A 25016-nucleotide genomic window follows, 5' to 3' on the forward strand; every position below is an offset into this window, starting at 1 on the left:
GACTCTTGGGTTTTCAGGTCTAGTGGAACCCCTGATATGGTGAACATTTGTGCCCAGTTTCTTTATAATCCTTCAAGGGGTTAAAGAGTTATAGTGCGGACACAAAACAAAGTCATATGACCACTGAAACTAAGTGTGACCTTGAGCTTGAAGCGAGCCATCCAAAACATGTGCTTTGCATGTCATCTCGATGTGGTGAACATTTGTGCCAAGTTTCTTCAAAATCCTTCAAGGGGTTCAAGAGTTACAGATCGGACACAAAACAGTTTTGACCCCTATGTATGACCTTGACCTTGTAGAAAGCCATCCAAAACATGCACTCTGCACATCATTTCAATGTGGTGAACATTAATTTTGTGCCAAGTTTCTTTTTTAAAAATTCTTCAAGAGGTTCAAGAGTTACAGGGTGGACCCGAAAAAAAACATATGACCTTTGACCCCTAAGTGTGACCTTGGCCTTGAAGTGAGCCATTCAAAACATGTGCTCTGCACATCGTTTAGATGTGGTTAACAGTTGTGTCAAGCTTCAAAGGGTTCAAGAGTTACAGAGTGGACATGAAATTGCTAAGAAACGGATGGACAGACACCGGGGTCATAACATAATACGTCTCTTTGGGCGTATAAAAACCATGACTTCATGTCACCTCACAAAAAGCCATTTTTTATTCCAGTTTTGCCAACCCACTTTTTATCTAAGTTTTGTCATTAAAATATAAAACATTCCTAAAATTTTTAGCTGCCTGTCTAGCTATCAAGACTACCACTGTAAATAAAATGGAGAAAGTTTGAGAAGTGTGATAGAATACAATACCTCTATAGTCATTTGTCCTCCGCCTCTGATTCATGCGAAGAAGTTGTCAGTTTAGACTTGTTAGCAACAAGATATTACAGCTACATCTAATACAAACCTGATTAAAATGAGTTAATTACCTATTATAAATACTGTTAAATACAGCATTAAACTTTAGCCTGCTTGCGGCAAAGGATTTGGACGTTGCGACCAGTGCAGACCAAGATCAGCCTGCATGGACGTGCAGGCTGATCATGGTCTGCACTATGCGCTATCCAATAAATTTTCAGAGAACACCCCTTTGAGTTAGTGGTACTACCCAAATTGAATGACGGACTAGTACATTTTAGAATTATAGCAGGGTGAAGGTTAAACATGTATTACATCAACACGCTACACAGTGTACCAGAAGAAACTTAAACACTTACTTATAGATCGCACTTGAATAAACAATGTCCTATTATATTTTGCTGAAGACTGCGGGATGGGATCACAGGCTGCTTCATCCTGCTCGTTACACTCGATGGTAAAACATTTCCCCTGCGAGTACCACGCAACGTTGCATAAAGGCTTCTCACAGCAGCTTACAAGGCATTCAGCTTCATCTTCTGCCTCGGTATCCTCCTCGAAATATCCAGCATCCACTCGGCCTCGTGGTATGGCTGTCGGATGAAGATGTTGTTTCATCGTCTCCAGGGGCAATGTTTCCGCAGTCTGATCGCATATCTGACACAAACAGTCTGAAAGTAAAAAAAACAAACTCTTCAAACTTAATTTTCTGCTAAGATTTGACTGGTGTAAGCCCATGGGGAAAAATGTGAACTTAACCAATGTTAAACTGAAACTAGAGCCTTGAATCCTGTCCTTTTTCCCCCACTGATTTACTGGTCTGATTATCAAACTAAGTTAATAATCACAGTCGGAAAAAAGGCATTTTGTATGCATCTGAAAGGGAGGTAATAAGAACTTACAAACTCAAACTGACATATTTGATTGTCTACAATTAAAATGAATATATTACTATAGAAAAGAAATACACGATTTTTAAACATGTATCTACTTTTTGCTGACCTTTATAGTGTAACCATCTCAATCAAAGGCATTGTGAGCTTGTAAGTCATAGAGAGCATGTAATGAGGAATCATAAGTAATATCTGACAAGGATATGCAAATGTTCATTCATGCAACCAAAGATTTGCAAAACAAAATTTGAAAACAGTCTTATCAAGTAAAGTCTGACTATTAAGCTGTCAACTTTCGCAAACAATATCCTTCTTGAAGAAATCAAAAACCCTTGTAAATATCTGCCAATAATATTTCTGAATTTACAGCACATAAATGTATATCCTGAAACTTCATTTAATTCCCGGTAACCCTTTTATCAGAAACCTTTATTTTTTGCAAAAACTTTTGTATAAATTTAAATTTAAAGCTACATGATTCATAGTTATGATGAAAACATTAAATTTTGTGTTTCAAATAAACTGTATACTGAAAAATCTTTATTATTTGTGGCAGACTTATTTTTCGTGGACTTTAAGAATGCATCAGTTCATAAAATTTAATTCCAAGAGAGATATAAAATTCAGATGTACTTGATCATCATCCATTAAATAAAAACAGCTTTTTCCCCCCAAGTCCACGAAATTAATTGCTAAAATAATCAAATAATTTTACAGTCTCTAAAACAAACAATCAACATCATAAGTGAAAAACATTTAAACATTCAAATAATAATTTGATATTCATTATTTGTTCATAACTTCAAAAGAATGACAGAATTTCAATTTATTTTCTAAACATGGTCTAAATTTCTGTTATGTATGAAAAATAATATTTAACCACTTGTACTTCTCCCCTCCCCGGCCACCTTTCCCAATAAAAAATCAAAAAAACTTTTGGGCTAGTTGCTTTAAGGGTATATATATTTCTAAAACGAGTATAAATGTACCTGAAATTATCTAGATCCTGTTCGCCCACACAATAAATAAATGACATATTGGTAATATTATGCACTGTCATAGGGGAATAAAGTAATTTTCTATTTAATATGACATATTAGTACGAAAACTGTAACGAAGGTTTTTGTAGACTATTAATGAGAACCACCATTCATCTTCCATAACAACATGTATATATGCCATAGCATTCCTTTATAAATAATACAAAAAAGACAAATTCTGGATTCCTTTCCAGAAAGAATAAAACATATTTAAAGAGATTACTGTTGTTTTACACAATAGCCTCATAAATTTTGCAACTGCTTCATTTTAAACCATTATTTTTCTTCGGTTTTTGGGTAATGGTGGCAGGGGCCAAATAGGAGAAAACTATGCTAATACAATTGAAATTGAGGAAAAATTGCTTGAATAACACAAACAATATTTCCGATAATTAATAAATGTAACTGTTAAATAAAACTTTAAAAAAAAATGACTTAAAACACAGTGAGTGCCTCATGTTTTAAATGGTAATGTGTACATAATTATGTAAGAATCATTTGAGGTTTTGCAAAACTGGAATAAGTAAACAAACAAGAGCTGTCTCTAATGGTGACAAATGCCCCCGCAGTGCCTTGACCTTTGACCTGGTGACCTTGACCTGGTGACCCCAAAGTCCATAGGGGTCGTGTGCTCAATAAGTACTAATAGCATGTGAAGTTTGAAGGTCCTAGGTGGAGTGGTTCGCGAGTAAAGTGCCTTCATGCAAGAAGTTAACATTGGCCCCTGTGACCTTGACCTTTGACTTGGTGACCCCAAAGTCAGTAGAGGTCGTGTACTCAATATAAGTACTATCAGCAAGTGAAGTTTGAAGGTCCTGGGTGCAGTGGTTCGCGAGTAAAGTGCCTTCATGCAAAAAGTTAACATTGGCCCCTGTGACCTTGACCTTTGACATGGTGACCCCAAAGTCAGTAGGGGTCGTGTACTCAATAAGTACTATCAGAATGTGAAGTTTGAAGGTCCTGGGTGCAGTGGTTCCCGAGTAAAGTGCCTTCATGCAAAAAGTTAACGTTGTGACTAACGAACGAACGATTGGACGGACAGTTGAAAACTAATATGCCTCCTTTTGGGGGCATAAAAATCAGAAGAATTTATGCCAAAATCCGGAAGAACAGATTTTTGGAGACAATAATTCAACTACAAAAACATCCCCCAGAAAGCATTGTCAATCCCTGTGCCTATTCTCAAAACATCTACATTTCTCACAAAGACATGGTACACAACCAACTCACAGACCAACTTAGCAGGTAAGTCACACACAAAAAAAGAGATTTAATCTTGGCAGGGATTAAGTTAATCTCAAAGTAAAGAACAAGTATATTGTGTGGCTCCACAAGCCTGCAAATGCAAGTTTGGAAAGTTTTTGTTTTTTTGTTACCACCATATGACATCGAGTACAATACACTGGCATTACCCTGAATGTACTGGCCTCCTTTTGGCCTCTGTAACATAGATTAACTTTCTAAGCTAAAAATAGGGCTGTCATTGATTGGGTCTTAGGCATATCGACAATACCGATATATCAGAAGACAAATATCGACGATACATCGATATATCGATTATTAAGTTAGATTAACAACCTTTTAGTTCATATGCATACTATATACCGTCCTGTAAATGCTATTTTTAGTTTTATTGCATACTTATCATATTACTGTTTGATTGTGTTGTATTTGTATTAATGAAATAAAAGAAATAAAAATTAATAAAATCTTTCATTTTTATTTTGCCTTCACTTCTCTTTTACATTTTACATAAATGTGCAATTTTGTGAACTTAATTGTTTTTGAGGGTCTGGGTGTTTATCTGGATAGTTTTTTTCTCTCTGTAAAATATCGATTTTTGAAAATGGGAATCGATAATCGATCGACAAAAATATATCGTTGATACATCGATATCGTTTCTATCGATGACAGCCCTAGCTAAAAATAAGTATAATGACCACAGTAGTACCACATCATGCAAAATGCATGACAAGATACTGACTCAACTAATTTCTCAGTAATAATAGGAACTTTTCTGGTAACTGGATCTAGTATTTAACCCTGGGTATCAATAGTCGCTATAATCCACAGTTAAGATCAAATTACCAGGTGAAAATAGTGGCAAAATTGACTTTAAACAATCAATAAATGGTCAGTAAACGATATCACTGGGTCAATTCCAGAAAACAAAATGTGCCATAACACTTTTTATCAGCAGCAATGACATCAATGTGACACTGGTGCTTGATTAGACTTAACTAATAGAAACAAATAGAAATCAATAAAGCTGGCGTCTGCAAATAACTATGTCCATGTTCACTGGGGATTTCTAATAAATGGACATTCAAATTAAGACAAGCTATTAACTAGGAGATGTTCTCTATCAATTCCAATTCTGACGAGTTATTTATGGAAATCTACAATTACTGAAAAAGTGACCTCTATTTTAAGTACTTGTTCTGGTTGCTGTGACACTGGGCACACTTGATTTGCTGTGCCAGAGTTGTTTCAGTGTTCTGCACTATTTGTAGGTGAATCAAGTATTTCACCAAACAGGGCCTCCGTGGCCAAGTGGTTAAGGTTGCTGACTTTGGATCACTTGCCCTTCACCGATATGGGTTAGAGTCTCACTCGTAGCATTGAATTCTTTATGTGATAAAACCATCCAGCTGGCTTACAGATGTCAGTGGTTCTACCCAAATGCCCGCCCATGATGAAATAATGCATGGAGGGGCACCTGGTCATGGGGTCTTGATCCTACACATCAAAAGCTGGAAAGTCGCCATATGACATATAATTGTGTCCATGCAACGTTCAACCCAACAAAAACAAAAAATTTCACCAAAACTAAGTCTACAAAACTCCACAGCCTTGCTGCTTTTTCATATTCATTTCGATTGTTATGCATAATTATATATTTTATAAATTACAACTTATTTTCTTTTTATTTTATCTTACTCTACTCTTTCGAACAGATCACACTACTTGCAACAGCCACACAACCTTTTCATATTCATTTCGATTGTTATGCATAATTATATATTTTATAAATTACAACTTATTTTCTTTTTATTTTATCTTACTCTACTCTTTCGAACAGATCACACTACTTGCAACAGCCACACAACCTTAGGAGAGTCAACTGTTCAAGACACATTAGTTCTGCACAGGCCACTTGATGAAGGACATGTCTACCAAACCAACACTAGGTGCAGAAAATCAATGCGTCCCTTTATCAGAAAAAGAACCTAAACAAAAAATTCAATCAACATCAACAACCACAATACATTATTGATTTTTTGGGGTCAAAGATGGCCTAAATCATCCTATACTCAATGGTGTTCAAAGAGGTTTTCCAGCACTGACAAAAACATCAGAAACATCTGTTGGGATACAAGCATCTCTTTCTCTATTAATGAATTCTTTTGTCATTTGATAGTACAGAGCCTGAAAAAAATATTCTCATAGAAAATACATCATAATTCATCATAATGAGAATGACAAACTGAAGTATCTTGTCATGCTTTGAGAGAAAAATATCATCAGAATTCCTATTACTTTCAGGGACTTGTTTATAAAAAAAACAGCATCTGACTTTTTAATTATCTTTTTTATTGACATGTCAAACAATCCTTCTCATTATATTATATATTTAGGATTCCAAAATCTGTTATGAACTCTTGGATTGCCATCATCAAGTACTTGGCTGGCTTCAGTTTCTGACAGACAAGAAAATGCTCCAGTTTTCTGACAGCCACATAATCTGTATTCTGATCATCATTTCAGACTGTACACTCTAGACAAAGTTAAAGTCTGCCAATACTACTCAATATTACTTGTGGAGTCAAATTATAAAGACAACATTGTATAGACAATTAACAGAATAAAAGCTTGACTTAGAACAAAATAATGTCAATAATTTCTGCAAATACTTAACAGAATAATAAACAAGAGCTGTCCGTAAGACAGCCAAGCTCGACTATTCGAAATATTGTCACAGAAGCAGGAAATTATTACCCAAAATGTTAAATATCAAAAGAGTTTTAAGTTCGAAACGGGACATAATTTGACTAAAATGCATATCAGAGTTATGGGACTTGATGCTATCAACTAGTTTAATAACCCCGAAGAAACATGTTAAGTTTCAATTCCATATCTGCATTAGTTTTGGAGATAGTAACTTGCATGTAAAACTTTAACCAGAATTTTCTAAGTCCAAAAGGGGGCATAATTTGCTCAAAATACATGTTAAGAGTTATGGAACTTGACCCAGTGAGGTTGGTAACTGACCTAGAAAAAGAATAAATAAGTTTCAAAGCTATATGCCTTTTGGTAATAGCTGTATGTACTTGCACGCAAAACTTTAACCAGGATTTCTAAGTCCAAAAGGGGCATAATTTGCCCAAAATACAAGTCAGAGTTATGGGACTTGATCTATCAACTAGTTATATAACCCCGAAACACATGTGAATTTCAATTAATATCTGCATTAGTTTTGGAGATAGTAACTTGCATGTAAAACTTTAACCAGATTTTCTAAGTTCAAAAGGGGGCATAATTTGCTCAAAATACATGTCAGAGTTAGGGGCTTGGCCCAGTGAGGTAGGTAATTGATCTAGAAAAGAAAAAATAAGTTTCAAATCAATATGCCTTTTAGTAATAGCTGTATGTAACTTGCACGCAAACTTTAACCAGAATTTTCTAAGTCCAAAAGGGGGCATAATTTGGCCAAATACATGTCAGAGTTATGGGACTTGACCCAGTGAGGTAGGTAATTGATCTAGAAAAGAAAAAAATAAGTTTCAAATCTATATGCCTTTTAGTAATAGCTGTATGTACTTGCACGCAAAACTTTAACCAAAATTTTCTAAGTACAAAAGGGGCATAATTGGCCAAAATGAAGGTCAGAGTTATGGGACTTGGTGCTATCAACTAGTTTTATAACCCCGAAGACACATGTGAAGTTTCAATTCAATATCTGCATTAGTTTTGGAGATAGTAACTTGCATGTAAAACTTTAACCAGAATTTTCTAAGTCCAAAAGGGGGCATAATTTGCTCAAAATACATGTTAGAGTTATGGAACTTGACCCAGTGAGGTTGGTAATTGACCTAGAAAAAGAATAAATAAGTTTCAAAGCTATATGCCTTTAAATGATAGCTGTATGTACTTGCATGCAAAAACTTAACCAAGGTGTGACGCCGACGCCGACGCCGACGCCGACGCCAGGGTGAGTAGAATAGCTAGACTATTCTTCGAATAGTCGAGCTAATAAAGTCCACAAAATGGCTTTTTAACTCCAACAATATTTTTAAACAAAAGCCCAGTTAATTTGTGCATGTCTACTTCAATTTGATGATGTTCAATTTGATGATGTATACAAAGTTTCATTTTGATTGTATAGAATTGGTAGGAAGAGTAGAATACACAATATTGAAGCTACTTTCTCCATACTACCTTCTACCTTCTACCTATTTACCAAATTTCTTGAAAAGAATCTCTTGTACTTTTTAAATCTCCGCATAATCTCCTTTTCTTTCACATTTCTTTTTACTATTTGTTGCCATTGCAATCACATTTAGCAACAAATGAAAAACTTGCCTACACTCTTTACTGCCATCTCACCATCAGGGTTGCCAGCACTCTGGGTGAATAAAATTCCCTGACTTTTCCCTGACCAATTCATGTTTTTCACTGACCAAAACCGCCAAACATTTAAACGGCCTCCTGACCTCCCCTATAGCCGTCAAATCCTCCCATTATTTTTTTTCCAAATGTTTTGTATTTATTTTCCAATATATTAAACATAAACATCAAACACAATGATAATAAACATGGTTTTCTTTCTTGTATGACTGTTTGGTGGTCAAGTCAATGAAACATAATTGTGACTATTAGTCAGTGAAACCTAATTATTAAAGGATACATACCAAAAGCATCTTTGCAAGACATGTAACTATCAAAAATCTAACATCTTTTAAGGTACACTTTCCTCATGGTAAAAACAATAAAGTATGGTTAATAACAAGACCATTGGAACCCTGATAGTATTAGCAAAGTATCATTCTCAAAAATCAAAAATGGGGGATTTAAACAAATTAAATGCATGTTACAGTATTACATCATTAAACTTTGTTTTTAATTACTTAAATTTAATGCTTGAAGACTGCCATAGCCACAAAAGTTTAAAATGATTAACTTCTTCGAGCTTTGAAATCATTTTTCCCTGACTTTTCCCTGACTTTCCAGGATTTTCATTTTTCACTGACCAAATTTTAAAATTCCCTGACAATTCCCTGACCTTGAAAAAGAAACCAATTTCCCTGACTTTTCAAGACTGCTGGCAACCCTGACCATATATCAATATCTTGTACTTTTTAAGTTATTGCAGGACCCCACTCTGCCACTTGTATGTCATATTCATTTCTTTACTATTTGTTGCCATAGCAACCACAGTTTTTCCATTATAAGCAACAAAATAAAAGGATGTGCATATTCTCCACAATGCCATATACCCATATACAAAGTTTCATGAAAAATATCTTGTAGTTTCAAAGTTATGGCAAGATCCAGTTTTATGTGATATAATAACAGACTGATCAAAAATTATAAACTGTATGGTTTTTACCCTATCTGCTCATGTCAAGGTTGTCTGTCTTTAGTTACAACTACGGCACATTTTTTCTCTATATTTACTTACGGAATAATCATCAGTTTGATTTATTCACAGCATTTTGACTTGAAAGGTTTTATGCTATTTGTAAAAGAGTTAAAGAGTTATCTGTTTTGAATATACAACTGTTAAATTTTGTAAATTTTGTAAAAATGATTTTAATTGACCAAATTAGATTTGGCCTTAGGCAAACTGTCTCAGCCTGTCTAATACACCCCATGCACAATATTATAGTAATTATGCTCTCATCCCCTACTAGCTATGAACGTGGTTAATATCGTTTTGGATGTCTCTCCTGCAGCCTTTTTTGAAAGCCAAGTAGAAAACATACATTTGTCACGGAACTTGCATTGCCCTTTTGCTCTACCAGATCTCTAACACCAATGTCTTTAGAACCGGTACCAGTTCCTTAGCTATGCCAAAAATATACTTATATAAACAGACCTTATACCATTGAGGGAGCTATTGACAACAGTTATAGGACTATTATGCTCACCGTAGATACATTATGATCAGGAGACTAACTAAGTTCAGTCTGTCCTTACTCTAATAATTTCTACTAAAACTCCCTTTCTTGTTTGAAAGATGATAAGGCCACTTGTTACTTGATTAATTCTCCCCCTCTCAAACAAAAAGAACATAATCAAGTAGTAAAAAGCTGGGTCTCTTTATGACAGAAAAATCATTTGGAGGACAGTTAACAGTTAATGAAGCCAGTTAAGTATAGTCCGCCACAGCAGGGGAAAACTCATTACTATATATAAACATCTCCGTCCAGACCAATTACGGAAACCATTTGCTCAAAAATTGCCTTTATAAGGTTTTATAAAAGGTTTTATACAGCTTCGTACAGCTGTCTAGGAAGACTGAGAAATTCTGAAATAAAGTCTCAAATTAGGAGAAGTCAGTTTAAATTGGCAAAGTCCAATTATAACTAAAATAAACAGGGTAGGAGAAATAATTTTAAACTGGCAAAGTCCAATTATATAATAAACAGAGTTAATTTTCTGGATAGCAGATTCTAGTGTAAAATAATGCCATATATTCTTATTTTATAGCAAACTGCCATATATCATCATGTAACACAAAGGTTGTGTAACATTTTTCAAACGGGGATGAGGTGGAACCAGACTATTTAGGCCCATTGCATCCTCCCCTACACCAACAAAAATGAGTTAATTTTCATAAGGCAGGGGCATATTATGGGGCTTTGCTATACATAACATATTCTGTGAGGCAGTACAGTACAAGGAGGCAGTACAGTATTCTGTGAGGCAGTACAGTACAAGTGAGGCAGTACAGTATTCTGTGAGGCAGTACAGTACAAGTGAGGCAGTACAGTATTCTGTGAGGTAGTACAGTACACTTACAGTTTGTAAGTGATTCATAATCATATGCAAAGTCCCAAAATAAAGGGCCAAACACTATCCTGAAATCCCAATGGAAATTTTCTCACATAAGACTAAAACAAGTAAAGATCTTTATCTTTGACTGCTAACCACTTACTTATCACATTTAAAACTCTAAACTATTCGCTTATACAGTACATAAATGCAACAGACAATGCAAATTTATGCCTAACCTGAGACAAGAAGATTAAGTAAAATCCATTTCAGCATCAACGTCTTCAGATTCCTAACTCTGTAAAGTGATGAACTTTCCATTTTGCCATCTGTGTCGTCACGTCACATCATAACTAACCAATGTCCTTTAAAGATTGCTTCTTTGTGTAAACCTCCCTTGATTCAACTTTTAATCCAACTGAAAAAAAAAGAAGTAACATATAACTGATGTGAATATATATATATAAAAGATATGAAATGATCTCTCTTTATTTTGTAATTCCAATGAAATATATCATTGCAGCAGCAGTTTGTGCCTGTGTATTGATCTGAAAAATGAAATGCTGCACTGTAGCCTTACACCCCTACTGAGTTAACCCTTACCCTGCTAAATTTCTATAATGAACTTATCCATCTTTCAGTTTGGACAGTACCATTAACTGTTAACAGGGGTACCAAAAATATACTGACTGAATGGCGAACTGTGTAGATTATGATCAGACTGCATGGAAGTGCAGGCAACTGCACAAATGTGCAGACTGATCATGATCTACACTGGTTGCAAAGGCAGAATCAGTTGTGTCCAGCATGATAAGTGTTAATTTGGCAGGTTTTTACAGCTAAGGGGGTCTTAAAAATAGAACTATGTTATATTTGTATCACTTTTATTGAATAGTATGTAAACCAAGAGGGTCAAAGTAAAGAATTATATAGCTTTGTTCCAGACTGCTCACCTCAGTTTCATAACTAACAAAACATGTTTTTTCCTTGATTCTACCCTAAAATGACCTAGTTTAAAACTTAAGACCAGCTTTTATGTAGATTAGACAGAGAATGTGGCCTCTAGTCTATTAAGAAAGGATTTGTAACATTTGACCTACACTAGTGTCCTAGATCTGATTTTCAAACTTGGCCTATATTTCATTTAGACAAACATTCTAACTGTAGGCTTCATACAGGGTGGCTAACACGTGACTTTTGGATATGGAGAAAGTCTGGATTCAGGTGACATTTTGCCTATATTTTCCTTATTACTAGATGGATTTTCAGAAGATAAAGAGTGTCCAAAGACAGCAAAATGAGTACTAAAGTCACCTGCTTTATGCTCAGGTGAGCTAGAATGGGGCATAAATTTGACAATACAAAAGCTAGAGCTATGTAACTTGTCATGTCATACCATAGTAAAGTTTTAAAGTATTCAATGTAACAGTTTTCTGAGAAACCTGCTAACAAGCAAAACTTTAGCCAAATACGACAAAATAATATAATAATAGCAAATGTTGTGTTACTTGCCCTGTAAGGTAATCTCTCTCTATGCCAGAAACAAGCCTCATGCTTACCTACAAAACTTAAACTAAAATTTTCAAGTCAAAAAAGTCCACAATTTACCAAAAGAAAGAGATATGTCCTTTATGCTTACGATGCCGAATACATGTGATGTGTGCAGTTGATGAAAATAGATGAAAAGACTAGTAATGATGAAAATAGATGAAAAGACTTTTGCTGCTTAACACAAAATTAAATTAAACTTTTACTCAAGTAAGTACTGACATATTAAGTAAGCAATTTAATTTAAACTTTGTAACAGTATTAAGTAGACATTAGGTCTTAAAATAAGTGTTTTCAATTTAAGGACAAAATCAGCCTTAATCAATTCCATCAGATTCTAAATTACTAAACATTAAAATAACCACACGGACTGAGTCAAATGTATGACACCAATAATCTTACATGCTGCACTAAAGCTAATCTTCATAACCTTCGACGCTGCACCGGGCAGCACTTAAGCAAATATTCAGAATCTTCGATGCTGCACCAGGCAGCATTAAGGCAGCACTAAAGCAAATATTCAGAATCTTCGATGCTGCATCAGGCAGCAATAAGGCAGCACTAAAGCTATCTTCAGAATTTTCAACGCTGCACCGGGCAGCACTAAAGCTAATCTTCAGAATCTTCGACGCTGCATCGGGCAGCACTAAAGCTAATCTTCAGAATCTTCGACGCTGCACCGGGCAGCACTAAAGCTAATCTTCAGAATCTTTGACGCTGCACCAGGCAGCACTAAAGCTAATCTTCATAATCTTCGATGCTGCATCAAGCAGCACTAAAGCTAAATATTTGACAGAAAGCCCGACAGCAGTAACAAAATGAGGATACATGTATAAAATTATATACTATCAAATCATTAATATTCATGTGGGAGTATTCTATGTGAATTCTGTGATTGCAACAATCCGTAAAATTAAATCTGAACAAAAGAATAAATAAAAGTCCTATACTTTTTAATTCACAAAATGTAGAATTATTCACAAATTTAAGTTCCCATGAAAATTGCTGTTCAGCCTAAATCTGAAACCATAAACTCACATTACTATTGTTTTGTCTAAAATACAATAAAGTATAAAACCCACATGATAACTCAAACGTGACATGTTTGATAATTATGACTTCTTCATTAAAACGTTTCAATACAGAAAACAGACTTGTATAACATTACAGTATGCACTTAACTTCTATCATTGACAACCTTTTTGAGTTTAACGATGCATGAGAACCATAACAATCAAACAATAATATAAACATGCTGTCGTTTAAATTATCATGCATGACATTACTACCAACAATGAAATGCAAACACAAGTTAATTCTTCTGTCAAAATGCAGACAGGACTGTATTTAAATCTCTTCACATATATCTATACAATTTGTTAAAGAATCAGATAATTTATTCAAATAATGCAGAAGTCATAAATGCCAGGCATAAATACCATAGAAACTTATAATTTGCTGTTTCTTACTCACAGATGTTCAATTAATAGGCCGGAAACAATAACTAGTTTATCAAAGATGTAATCAGGGTGGGTGCCCTGCTTCTTACACTGATGCAATGAAACATGCTGGCATGAAAGAAATGTCTGCTCACCCAGGGGTCACACTGGGAATTTTTTTTCTCTGAGCCACTGCTTTTTCCGAAGATAAAAATTAAGAGGCCAACAACGGCGAAGCACATAGCATTGACGTTCTTGTAGGACTACATTATATGTACCAAAGTATTCATACTACTTAAGAAATTAATGTAGTTATAACATATTTCTTAGTAACCCTTTAAAAAGCTATTTAGAAAATCAATTTGTGTTAATTTCTAAAATTATCATTTTTATAAACATCTGCCATTTAATAAAAAAATTCTGAAAATCACATTTAAAATAAAGAGGTCAAAAAAGAAAAAAAAATGTTTAAAAAAAAAACAGTGTCTTATTTTGCACATTGCCTATAAGTGGGTGGGGTTCGATGCCTTCTCATGTTTTATTCTCGAAAAATACTTCAAAATAAGAGCTCCTTTTGCAACAGTTGTCATATTTTTCTTAAATGTAGACTTTTTATTGGCTTTTTATTAAGATTGCACTAAAAAATCTCGTCAGAAATGACAGAAATATCCGAAAATCACGGTCGCGAAAACGGGTGACAATTTCGGAAAACGTAAGTTGGAATTAAATATTTGATAAAATACCTATGTTTTATTGCTTTTCTATCATCATAGCTATTCAATACTTACAATTTTTGCTTGTCTAAAGCATTTTAATTTGTTTTTGCCCAAACTAACCCTCGGCAATCATACAAAATTTGTCTAACGGCCGACTGCTCATAAAATCGTATCAAGTGCACAAAATGATTATTATAATTATCCAGTTTGTTATTCAATAATCTAATTAACGCCAATTAACTGCCTCATCAAATAAAATAATTGCAAATTGGCTCCCTCCCTTTCAATAACAGATGTTGTGTCTACACAGATTATCGATTTTTCACACCTTTTGGTTGTAAAACTGGCAATATGCAGACAGATATAGCTTTGGGCCATTTTCGCCAATTAGAAAATTTCGGAGCCACATTTAATTTTTTGTCGCAAATGGCTCAAGTGGCGATCGACAGCGTGACCCCTGTCACCCTTGTTTGTTTATTTGAAGAACAGCCTGAACTCGGTTAACCCTTACCGATTGATTCTGCCTTTGCGACCAGTGTAGATCATGATCAGCCTGCATCCGTGCAGTCTTATCATGATCTGCAATGTTTGCTATTCAGCCAGTATCATTTTGGTAAGCACCCCTTTAAAAAGTTCATGGTACTGTCCAAATTGGAAAATTGACAAGTTCATTATAGAAATTTAGTCGAGTAAGGGTTAATAAATGCCTCTGAAATTCAATAGCAAACAACTCTTCAAAGACAGATTTAAACATTAAATTATTCGCATCTACCTCTCCCTCTACATTTTAAACATCCCCAAGCTTCTTTACTTTTACACTGGAATGGATTTTGGTAAAGATTTTTTTTTCAATTATTATTATCATTATAAAAATTTATCTATTGCTCTTATCCCTTCAAACCTATGAATGCACCTCTCTGGACCATCAACTTCAGATTTTTATAAGCTTGAAACTTGCAAAATCTACAGGCAAGGTTGAAAATTCCATGATATGGTAAAACCTGCGTGTCAACTTGGTAAGTTGGTTACAAGAGCAGATAATGTTAATTAATTAAATTAAATGTCAATTATCAAATTCTAAATGTCACACATCACATCTCTGTCTTAAAAATCTGTACCATTTCCACAGAAACTGTTCCAGCCCTGTAGCTAGTTGGAAACAATATATTTTGTCCAATACACTGCTTCATATCCCCAAGGAACTTTTTTGCATAATTGCTCCTGATAAATGTTCATGGCATAATTTACATAACTGTTTGATGGGGAAATAAGAAAGAGGACAAGCAAAAATATATCTAGACCTCTCTCCACAACGATCCTAGTATGTATTCAAATGGTGAAGAGAGGACCCAGTATTTAAAATACTGGAATAAATTACTATTTTGTAAGCATCAAAAGACATACTCCTTTTTTAAGATAATCCTAGAAGGACTAGCCCTGCTGTATTAAGTACTGGACCTGTAATGACAATTGTAAAGTAATACATTCTTTATAAATGAAGGAATATAAATTAAACTCGCCCAGTCGCACATGAAAACTGTGTTTTAAGCTGTATGAGTCAATCTATCAAGACAATCTCCCAGCATATTGCGATCTCTTATATTTCTAGGTACAAACTTAAAAAATAAATCTTGTATAACATAAATCTGGTATTTATATAATATATAAACATCATTTAACCCTTAGCCTGCTGCAGGCGAATTTAACAGCCTTTGCAAACAGCTTGGAACCAGATCAGATGCCGATTAAATCGGCGTCTGATCAGGTTCCAAGCTGTTTGCTACTCTGACAATATTTCTTCCAGTTTTGGAGCAAATTGAATGAACTTTACAATTTTAGCAGACGACATTTCCAGCAGACGACAATTTATCTAGCATGCTAAAGGTTTTTTGGCCAATGAGTATTTACTCATCATATTTTTTGTGGAAAAGTAAAATTGTAAAATCTCGAACTGATTAGGACTAGGAGTAATTTTACTCCTGAAAAATTTATAATGAATGTGAAAAAAACAACAACCAGAAATGAGTTTTATAACAGTTCAGTTTCAATTTAATATTCAAGTTTTTGCTTCTTTTTTTCTCCCTAGGCTTGCTTTGGCTTCATTCACCAAAAAATATGAAAGTTCAATATTCAATATAGATCTACCTTTAGTTATACAGAGCTCCAGATACGCTTTTGGTGCAATTGGGTATTTACCCATCACTGTTTGTCTGAATTGGGTACTGGAAATTTGAACTTGGTAAAAATATTATCATTACCCAGCCTTTTCAGAAGTAATTGGGTATTTGTTAAAACCAATTGGGTATTTTACCAATCTCGCACTAACAACTGAGTATTTTTTGCTTACAGTATACATGGTATATATCATTAAACAGGATTGACTAAGTACCTAAGTACTTTAATGGCGCCCTTCAATGTTTAATACAAAAATGTATTTAAAATTGTAATGAATGTTCCATACTGTTGTTTTCTTTTTCACTTTTAATGCAGTCGGAGATTAGTTCATCCACAATATCCCGAACGATGTGGTCACCACAATATGCATTCTCCCAAAAGATGTCATCCAGTATTGGTGACACTACATCGTCACAAACAGATAACTGTCATTGTTGAACAGCAAAATATTCTACTAATTTGTTTGTTTGTGCTGCAACAATGTTTTTTCTGCAACCTCTTTTACATTTTATCGGCGTAAAATTGTTTACAAAGCGTCCAAATGACACTGATCAGCCGACTGAATGGTCCTGTGATTTTTCCGATAAATTGCAACCTGTTCTGTGGTGACGTATAACCAGTCAATTTAAATCTAGCGTTAAAGTCTCGTACCCGTTCTAGTAACAAGAGGGCCAAGATGGCCCTAGGTCGCTCACCTGATAAACACACCATAACAGTGTAAACATGTTTGACATAGTGATTTCATGGAAACAAATATTCTGACCAATTTTCATTAAGATTGGATCAAAAATGTGGTCTCTTAAGTGTAAACAAGTATTTTCTTCAATTTGACCTAGTGACCTAGTTTTTGAGCTAAGATGACCTATATTGGAATTTGACCTAGATTTGATCAAGGCAACAGTTCTGACTAAATTTCATCAACCTCGATTAAAAAATACAGCCTCTATCGCATACAAAACGTTTTCTTTGATTTGACCTAGTGACCTAGTTTTCGACCCCAGATGACCCATTTTCAAAATTAGTCTAGATTTCATCAAGGTTATCATTCTGACAAAATTTCATGAAGATCAGTTGAAAAATACAGCCTCTATCGCATACACAAGGGTTTTCTTTGATTTGACCTAGTGACCTACTTTTTAACCCCAGATAACCCATTTTCAAACTCGGCCTAGATTTCATCAAGGTAATCATTCTGACCAAAATTCATGAAGATAAAATGAAAAATACAGCCTCTATCGCATACATAAGGTTTTTCCTTGATTTGACCTAGTGACCTAGTTTCTGACCCCGGGTGTCCCATTTTCGAACTTGGCCTAGATTTCATCAAGGTAATCACTCTGACAAAATTTCGACCAAATTTCGTAAAAATCAATTGAAAAAAAAGTCTCTATCGCATACACAAGATTTTTCTTTAATTTGACCTAGTGACCTAGTTTTTGACCTCAGATAACCCATATTCAAACTCGATCTAGATTTCATCAAGGCAATCACTCTGACCAAATTTCATGAAGATCAATTGAAAAATACATCCTCTATTGCATACACAATGTTTTTCTTCGATTTGACCTAGTGACCTAGTTTTTGACCCCAGATGACCCATTTTCGAACTCAGCCTAGATTTTATCAAGGTAATCATTCTGGCTAAATTTCATGAAGATCAGTTGAAAAATACAGCCTCTATTGCATACACAAGGTGTTTCTTTGATTTGACCTAGTGGCCTAGTTTTTGACCCCAGATGACCCATTTTCGAACTTGGCCTTGATATTATCAAGGTTATCATTCTGACCAAAATTCATGAAGATCAATTGAAAAATACAGCCTCTATCGCATACACAAGGTTTTTCCTTGATTTGACCTAGTGACCTAGTTTTTGACCCCAGATGACCCATTTTCGAACTTGGCCTAGATTTCATCAAGGTTATCATTCTGACCAAAATTCATGAAGATCAATTGAAAAATACAGCCTCTATCGCATACACAAGGTTTTTCTTTGATTTGACCTAGTGACCTAGTTTTTGACCCCAGATGACCCATTTTCGAACTCGGCCTAGATTTCATCAAGGTTATCATTCTGACCAATATTCATGAAGAATAATTGAAAAATACAGCCTCTATCGCATGCACAAGGTTTTTCTTTGATTTGACCTAGTGACCTAGTTTTTGACCTGAGATGACCCATTTTCGAACTCATCCTAGATTTCATCAAGGCAATCATTCTGACCAATATTCATGAAGATCAATTGAAAAATACAGCCTCTATCGCATACACAAGGTTTTTCTTTGATTTGACCTAGTGACCTAGTTTTTGACCCCAGATGACCCATTTTCGAACTCGGCCTAGATTTCATCAAGGTTATCATTCTGACCAATATTCATGAAGATTAATTGAAAAATACAGCCTCTATCGCATACACAAGGTTTTTCTTTGATTTGACCTAGTGACCTAGTTTTTGACCCGAGATGACCCATTTTCGAACTCGGCCTAGATTTCATCAAGGTTATCATTCTGACCAATATTCATGAAGATTAATTGAAAAATACAGCCTCTATCGCATACACAAGGTTTTTCTTTGATTTGACCTAATGACCTAGTTTTTGACCCGAGATGACCCATTTTCGAACTCGGCCTAGATTTTATCAAGGTTATCATTCTGACCAACATTCATGAATATTAATTGAAAAATACAGCCTCTATCGCATACACAAGCTAAATGTTGACAGACGACGGACGACAGACGCCGGACATCGAGCGATCAGAAAAACTCACCTGAGCATTGCTCAGGTGAGCTAATAAGGAAAATGCGATACGCAAGCGATTTTTTACGAATTGGGTATTAGGAATTTTACTTGTGTTTCAGTATGCACAGTGTATGAATTAAATTGGGTTTTCTGCAATTTTAATTGCGCAAATACGCAGCTTATCTGGAGTTCTGGTTATATTTTTGGTTTAAAGATTAGTGTTTGTTCACTTTTCCATTCTTAGAAAAACACATTATTGTTGTTTTCTCCGCAGTAGAAGTTGATATTTTAAATCGATGCTGCTTTAAAATACACTACCGTACCGTCAATATTTTAAAATTTCCATCTATTTGATTTACGCATGCATTGAGTGTATAATAAAGTTTAACCTAGGTCTACTGAGTACCATTCAATGCGTGTGTACGTTCAATGTGGGAGAATGCCTACCATGCTCTGTTACATAAAGCATCCAGACGAATCAGATTTTGTTTACGCTAGTAAAAAGTAATTGCGTGCGTTTCTTTAATTTCATATACGTTTTTTTATGCTTAAAAATTATCAGACATGGTTATAATGCATTATTGCAAAGCGTAATTTACGCTAATACGTATCTTATCTGGAGCCCTGTCTGGTGTGTATTAATTACAAAGTTACGGAGTTATTTTGATTGAATGCAAAGTATAAAAATTCGATCATTGTGATAAATGACAATATTTATATCAGATGAAAGTTGCAACATAGGGCTTTCCAGGAAACATAGATAAATGTTGTTACTATATGCGGTCCATGTTTAGGTACTGCTACGTGTAGGGTAACAGGTATCCTGGTAATGCAGCCCACGTTCAAGGCATACAGTAATAATGCTCACTTATATCAGCTGAATGATAATAATACTGATGTCCCAAATAGCAATTTTCCCGAAAACTGATTTAGGAAAAAGGTTGATAATAATTTTGTTTGAAGATATTATATTATAAAGGGGTCATCAAAATTAATTTTATTGATAACAGTACTTTTATGCAACATTCACAATCTAAAAGTAAATAAGTAATTGTATGGCATAGACACAATAGTTTAAAAGTATTCAGTTATACAGTTGGGCCCCGAAGTGTTAGGCTGATCCCCTTAACTTTGGACATTGTAAGCCCAGCTTGCTAATGGCTGCTGAGCGTAAATTAATTTCCCTGATATGTGATTCTGGCTTTCTTCTAATTTTTTAACGTTAAACACTGACAAAATTTCATGACAATAATGTACAAAATGTAGCCTGTAATATTTAGACAAGATTTTTCAATGAAATGACCTGAAGCTAGATTTTTACCTCATTTAACCTTAACTTTATTAATCTAAGATATATTGTTCTTTATAATACAAATTTAATTTTGAGTGTTTTATAGGTGGCGCTGCAGTCAGAAAATGAACTTCCACAGGCTGTGAATTTATGGAATGATAGAGAAAGTATAAAGTTGTCAGACTAGACTCCAATCTACATGCTGCCATGTATACAGCAGTAAGGTCTTCACCTAGCAGGGCTAGACACTAACTTTTTCCAATGGTGGTCCGAAGGACCAGCAGCTTTTGCAAACTGATGGTTCGACAGAATTTCAGGTGGTCCTACCTAGATGGATGGTTTTATTTAAGTTAACGCAACCAGACCCCATCTTCTTTCATGGAGTACTTTTTACAAACACTGCAAAACATGTGATTTTTATATTATTATTTTGATAAACATCTGCCATTTAATGATTAAAAATAATTTTGAAAATCAAATTTAAAATAAAGATGTCAATAAAGATGATTTTTTCAGCAATTCATATTTTAAGTGGGTGGGGTTTGGTGCCTCTTCTCGAAAAATGCTTCAAAATAAGGGCTTTTTTTGCAACAGTTGTCATTTTTTCTTAATTAAATACAGACTTTTTATTGACTTTTCATTAAGATTGCACTAGAAAATCTCGTTAAAAATGTCGGAAAATCACGGCCGTGAAAACGGGTGACAAATATGGAAAACGAAAGTAACATTAAATTCTTGATAAAATACGTGTTATAAATTTCCTTTTTTTTTTCATTATATCTATTGAATACTTATAATTTCTGCTTACTGCATTAAAAGCATTTTTATTTGTTTTTGCCCAAACAAAGCCTCGGTAATGATAATAAATTAAACAAGAGCACCGCCTTGCGGGTGCTGACGCTCATCTGATTTTTTTTGTGTAATAGAAATATTGTCCTACCCATGATTTTCTAGGGCTGTCATTGATTGGGTCTTTGGCATATCGGCGATACCGATATATCGGAAGACAAATATCGACGATACATCGATATATCGAATATTAAGTTAGATTAACAACCTATTTGTTCATGGGCATGCTATATACCTTCTTGTTAATGTTATGTTTAGTTTTATTGCCTACTTTTTGTATTACTGTTTCATTGTGTTGTATTTGTATCTATGAAATAAATAATGAAAATTAATGAAATCTTTTACAGATCTTCATTGTGCCTTCACTCCTCTTTTGCATTTATCCTACCTACTTTACAACCTAGTAAACTATAATACCAGGCACTGGAGTTGGGTTTCAAACAGCTAAAATTCTGCATTTCTCTTCCACAGATATCTATTCATTTATTAAATTAATTAATTTATTTATTTACGTTTTTATTTATTTTTAGCCTGTCTAATTTTCACCTTGCACTTACATTCGGTACCGGCACCGTGTGTTTTTTTGTTGTTCTTTTTTCTTTTTTAACTTCTGCCCAAGTTTTCAATGGGCCTCAAATTTGTAGTGTTTGACTGTTTGTTTGTTGTACTGAAAGGCATGTTTAAGCAACACCCTGTGTTTCTACGAACCCAAACAAAGCTTTTCTTTCCGTCTTTTGACTCTTTTTTCACTATTTAAGCCGGCGACGGCTTTCTTTTCGGCCATCTTTGATTGTTATTGTTACGGGCACTAGGTAAATTATGTACCTTTTACTGAGTGATTAGTATACGCGAACAAGTAAAAAGCCGAGATTGACGTAAAAACAGTATATATACACTATGTTTTTACATGCACAAACAACGAAGCGACCTTTCAAGACAGGACAACGTAACTTTTTGCAAATATATATCTTAAGTTGAGCCCTTTTTTACTTCTACCCATATAGGTAGTGCCGGCTAGTGGGAAAAGACTGCTACAGTATAAGTTTAGACATGACCTTTTTTGACAACTTCCGTTACTTACGGCACATTTTTGCAGGCAGAAAAAGTTGTTTTAAAAGGGCTGAGTGTTTATCTAGACAGTTGTTTTTTCTCTCTGTAAAATATCGATTTTTGAAAATGGGAATCGATAATCGATAGACCAAAAAATATCGTTGATACATCGATATCGTTTCTATCGATGACAGCCCTATGATTTTCTAAGTCTAAAAAGGGCCATCATTCTTGCAAAAAGCAGGATAGAGTTATGTTTCTTGTTGTTCAGTGTCCAGCTTATGATGGTGAACAAGTATTCCAAGTTTCAAAGCAATAGCTTTGATAGTTTAGGAGAAAAGCTGACCTAAACATAAAACTTAACCAGGCAACGCGGAAGTTGAACGCCGACGCAGACGCCGACAACCGCTCAAGTGATGACAATAACTCATCATTTTTTTCAAAAAATCAGATGAGCTAATAAAATGCTATAGATTGTAACAGCCGATCGCCTTATATAATTATGAAGGTGTCAAGCACATAAAATAAATGAATTTCGTTATCCAATTTGTTGTTCAGTAATAATTGGCAAGACAACAATACAGCAGAAGCTGTATACCGCTAATTAACAAGTTGTACAAACACGATAATAGGCTGCTTTTCGCATTGTTTATCAATTAACTTTTAACTTTTTGATCAATAAACACTTTTGATAATGACGGGCACTAAACACAAACCCTGAGATGACAACGTGTCAGTCGGCGCGTGGCGTAATTGACATAATATTATGTCAGTAGCTAATTAATATACGACGCTCCGCCTACTGCCATACTTCCGCTTATGGCGTCAAACAATATTTAAATTCACTGGGATTTTGATTGGCACAGGGGCAGAACTTTCGAACTCGAGACGAATCAAAGAAAATTTCCGCGGGTCACACCGACGCATGGGGCATTTTCAGTGCGAGTCAGATACGAGTTTTTCTCGATTTTCGCAGGTCAAAATCCGGAACCTCGGGTCTTACGAATGCTGGATACTGTACTGATACCTCAATAGTTCGTAAATGAATACTTCAAGCAGATAGATAAGTTACCATGTTCCGTTCCCGGGTTTTAGTACCAGCGTTACATCCGGGCATTCCAAATTTCAAGAAAATATACACAGGGAAAACCAAATTCTATTTTTAAACTGCAGTACCGTGAACAATTCAATGTTTATTAATTTATTTTTAAAATGACTTGCTTGTAATTTTCGGTGGTAGGTTCGAGAAGTTAGTGGTCCTCCCTGAAAAGCACTGGTCTCAGACCAGCATTAGTGTCGAGCCCTGCCTAGTAGGGTAACTTTAATTGAGAAACAATGTATAGAAAAACTGTGTTTTAACGTTATTAATACACAGAAAGTGGTTATACCTCCGCATAATAATCGTAGCCCGAGTGAATTATTCTGGCGGTGTATAAGTTATAACTGATTTTGAGTGTTTTAATTTACACAAAATATGATTTTGCTATACATAATAATAGTATTACATTATTTCGATTCTAATATGCCCTCTAAAACAGTAGATAAAAAATAGTACTGCTATTTAACAGAAGCATTGGAAACCTGGGAAAAAAATGATTACATTAAAATCAATTAGGAATTGAATCCCCCTTTTGATATCATTTGAATTTATGCCATATTCATATTGAAACAAAATTGGCAAAAAATTTTCATTTGAAATTTCCTCCACTATTTTTGTCGTTCAAAGTTTGACGCAAGTGGAGCTATTGCCCATAAGAAAAATGAAATTTGTTGGACTAGACTGTCATGCCAAAGACTCTTCGAAATTTTTTGCTATGTCCTGGTGTGTGCTGCAGCCATATTTTGCATAAGTTTACAATTCTGTATATAATGAAAAAAAGCTATTTTGTCTCTTTATTCCAAAACACACACTTCGAGGTAACAATGATAACTCAGTTTTGGGCATGACGTTATTTTGTGTCTACTTTTTAGCTCAAAATTTCACTCAAATCAGTATGTGTGAGACTTATTGACATTTTTAACAAATTACTATTCGAATAATTACTTCTTTTTTAGCCTCATAGAACGGGAAAACTCTACTCACACTTCAAATATTCCGATAATCTTGTTTTGTTATTCCTGCAGCATCCGAAATCGACGGCCAGATGTGTAATACGTCATCAATTTCGTTACAATGAGACTGGTTCACCAAAATGTTTAAAAGTACCACAACGAGGAGAAATAAAGTGAAAGAGAAGCAACCAAAGCATCTATTTATACGCAATACACTCCAATTCTGTCGCGTATATAAATTGTAGCCTTTAATATAGACATGGCATAAGAAATCCCAACTTTCACCAGCTTTATTTTACATAACCGCAGTTATTACCTCAGGTTGAGTATGCATCACCCGCATGTTATGTAGGATAACAACAGCGC

At 34.7% G+C, this 25016-nt stretch overlaps 1 protein-coding gene across 3 annotated transcripts in view; it reads right to left on the minus strand.

Moving 5' to 3' along the window:
- Nucleotides 1-24766, minus strand: part of LOC123541575 (dyslexia-associated protein KIAA0319-like protein) — a 107680-nt gene extending 82914 nt beyond the window's left edge. For all 3 annotated transcript variants that reach the window (XM_045327141.2, XM_045327140.2, XM_045327142.2), the window contains exons 1-3: nucleotides 24682-24766; nucleotides 11030-11208; nucleotides 1219-1530 (exon numbers count right to left, since the gene is read on the minus strand). In XM_045327141.2, the coding sequence (XP_045183076.2) occupies nucleotides 1219-1530; nucleotides 11030-11111 (394 nt within the window). In that variant the 5' untranslated portion in view covers nucleotides 11112-11208; nucleotides 24682-24766. The remainder of the gene's footprint in view (nucleotides 1-1218; nucleotides 1531-11029; nucleotides 11209-24681) is intronic.
- Nucleotides 24767-25016: the final 250 nt, after the last annotated feature.

The sequence above is a fragment of the Mercenaria mercenaria genome, chromosome 16, assembly GCF_021730395.1.
Source record: "Mercenaria mercenaria strain notata chromosome 16, MADL_Memer_1, whole genome shotgun sequence".
Taxonomy (NCBI): domain Eukaryota; kingdom Metazoa; phylum Mollusca; class Bivalvia; order Venerida; family Veneridae; genus Mercenaria; species Mercenaria mercenaria.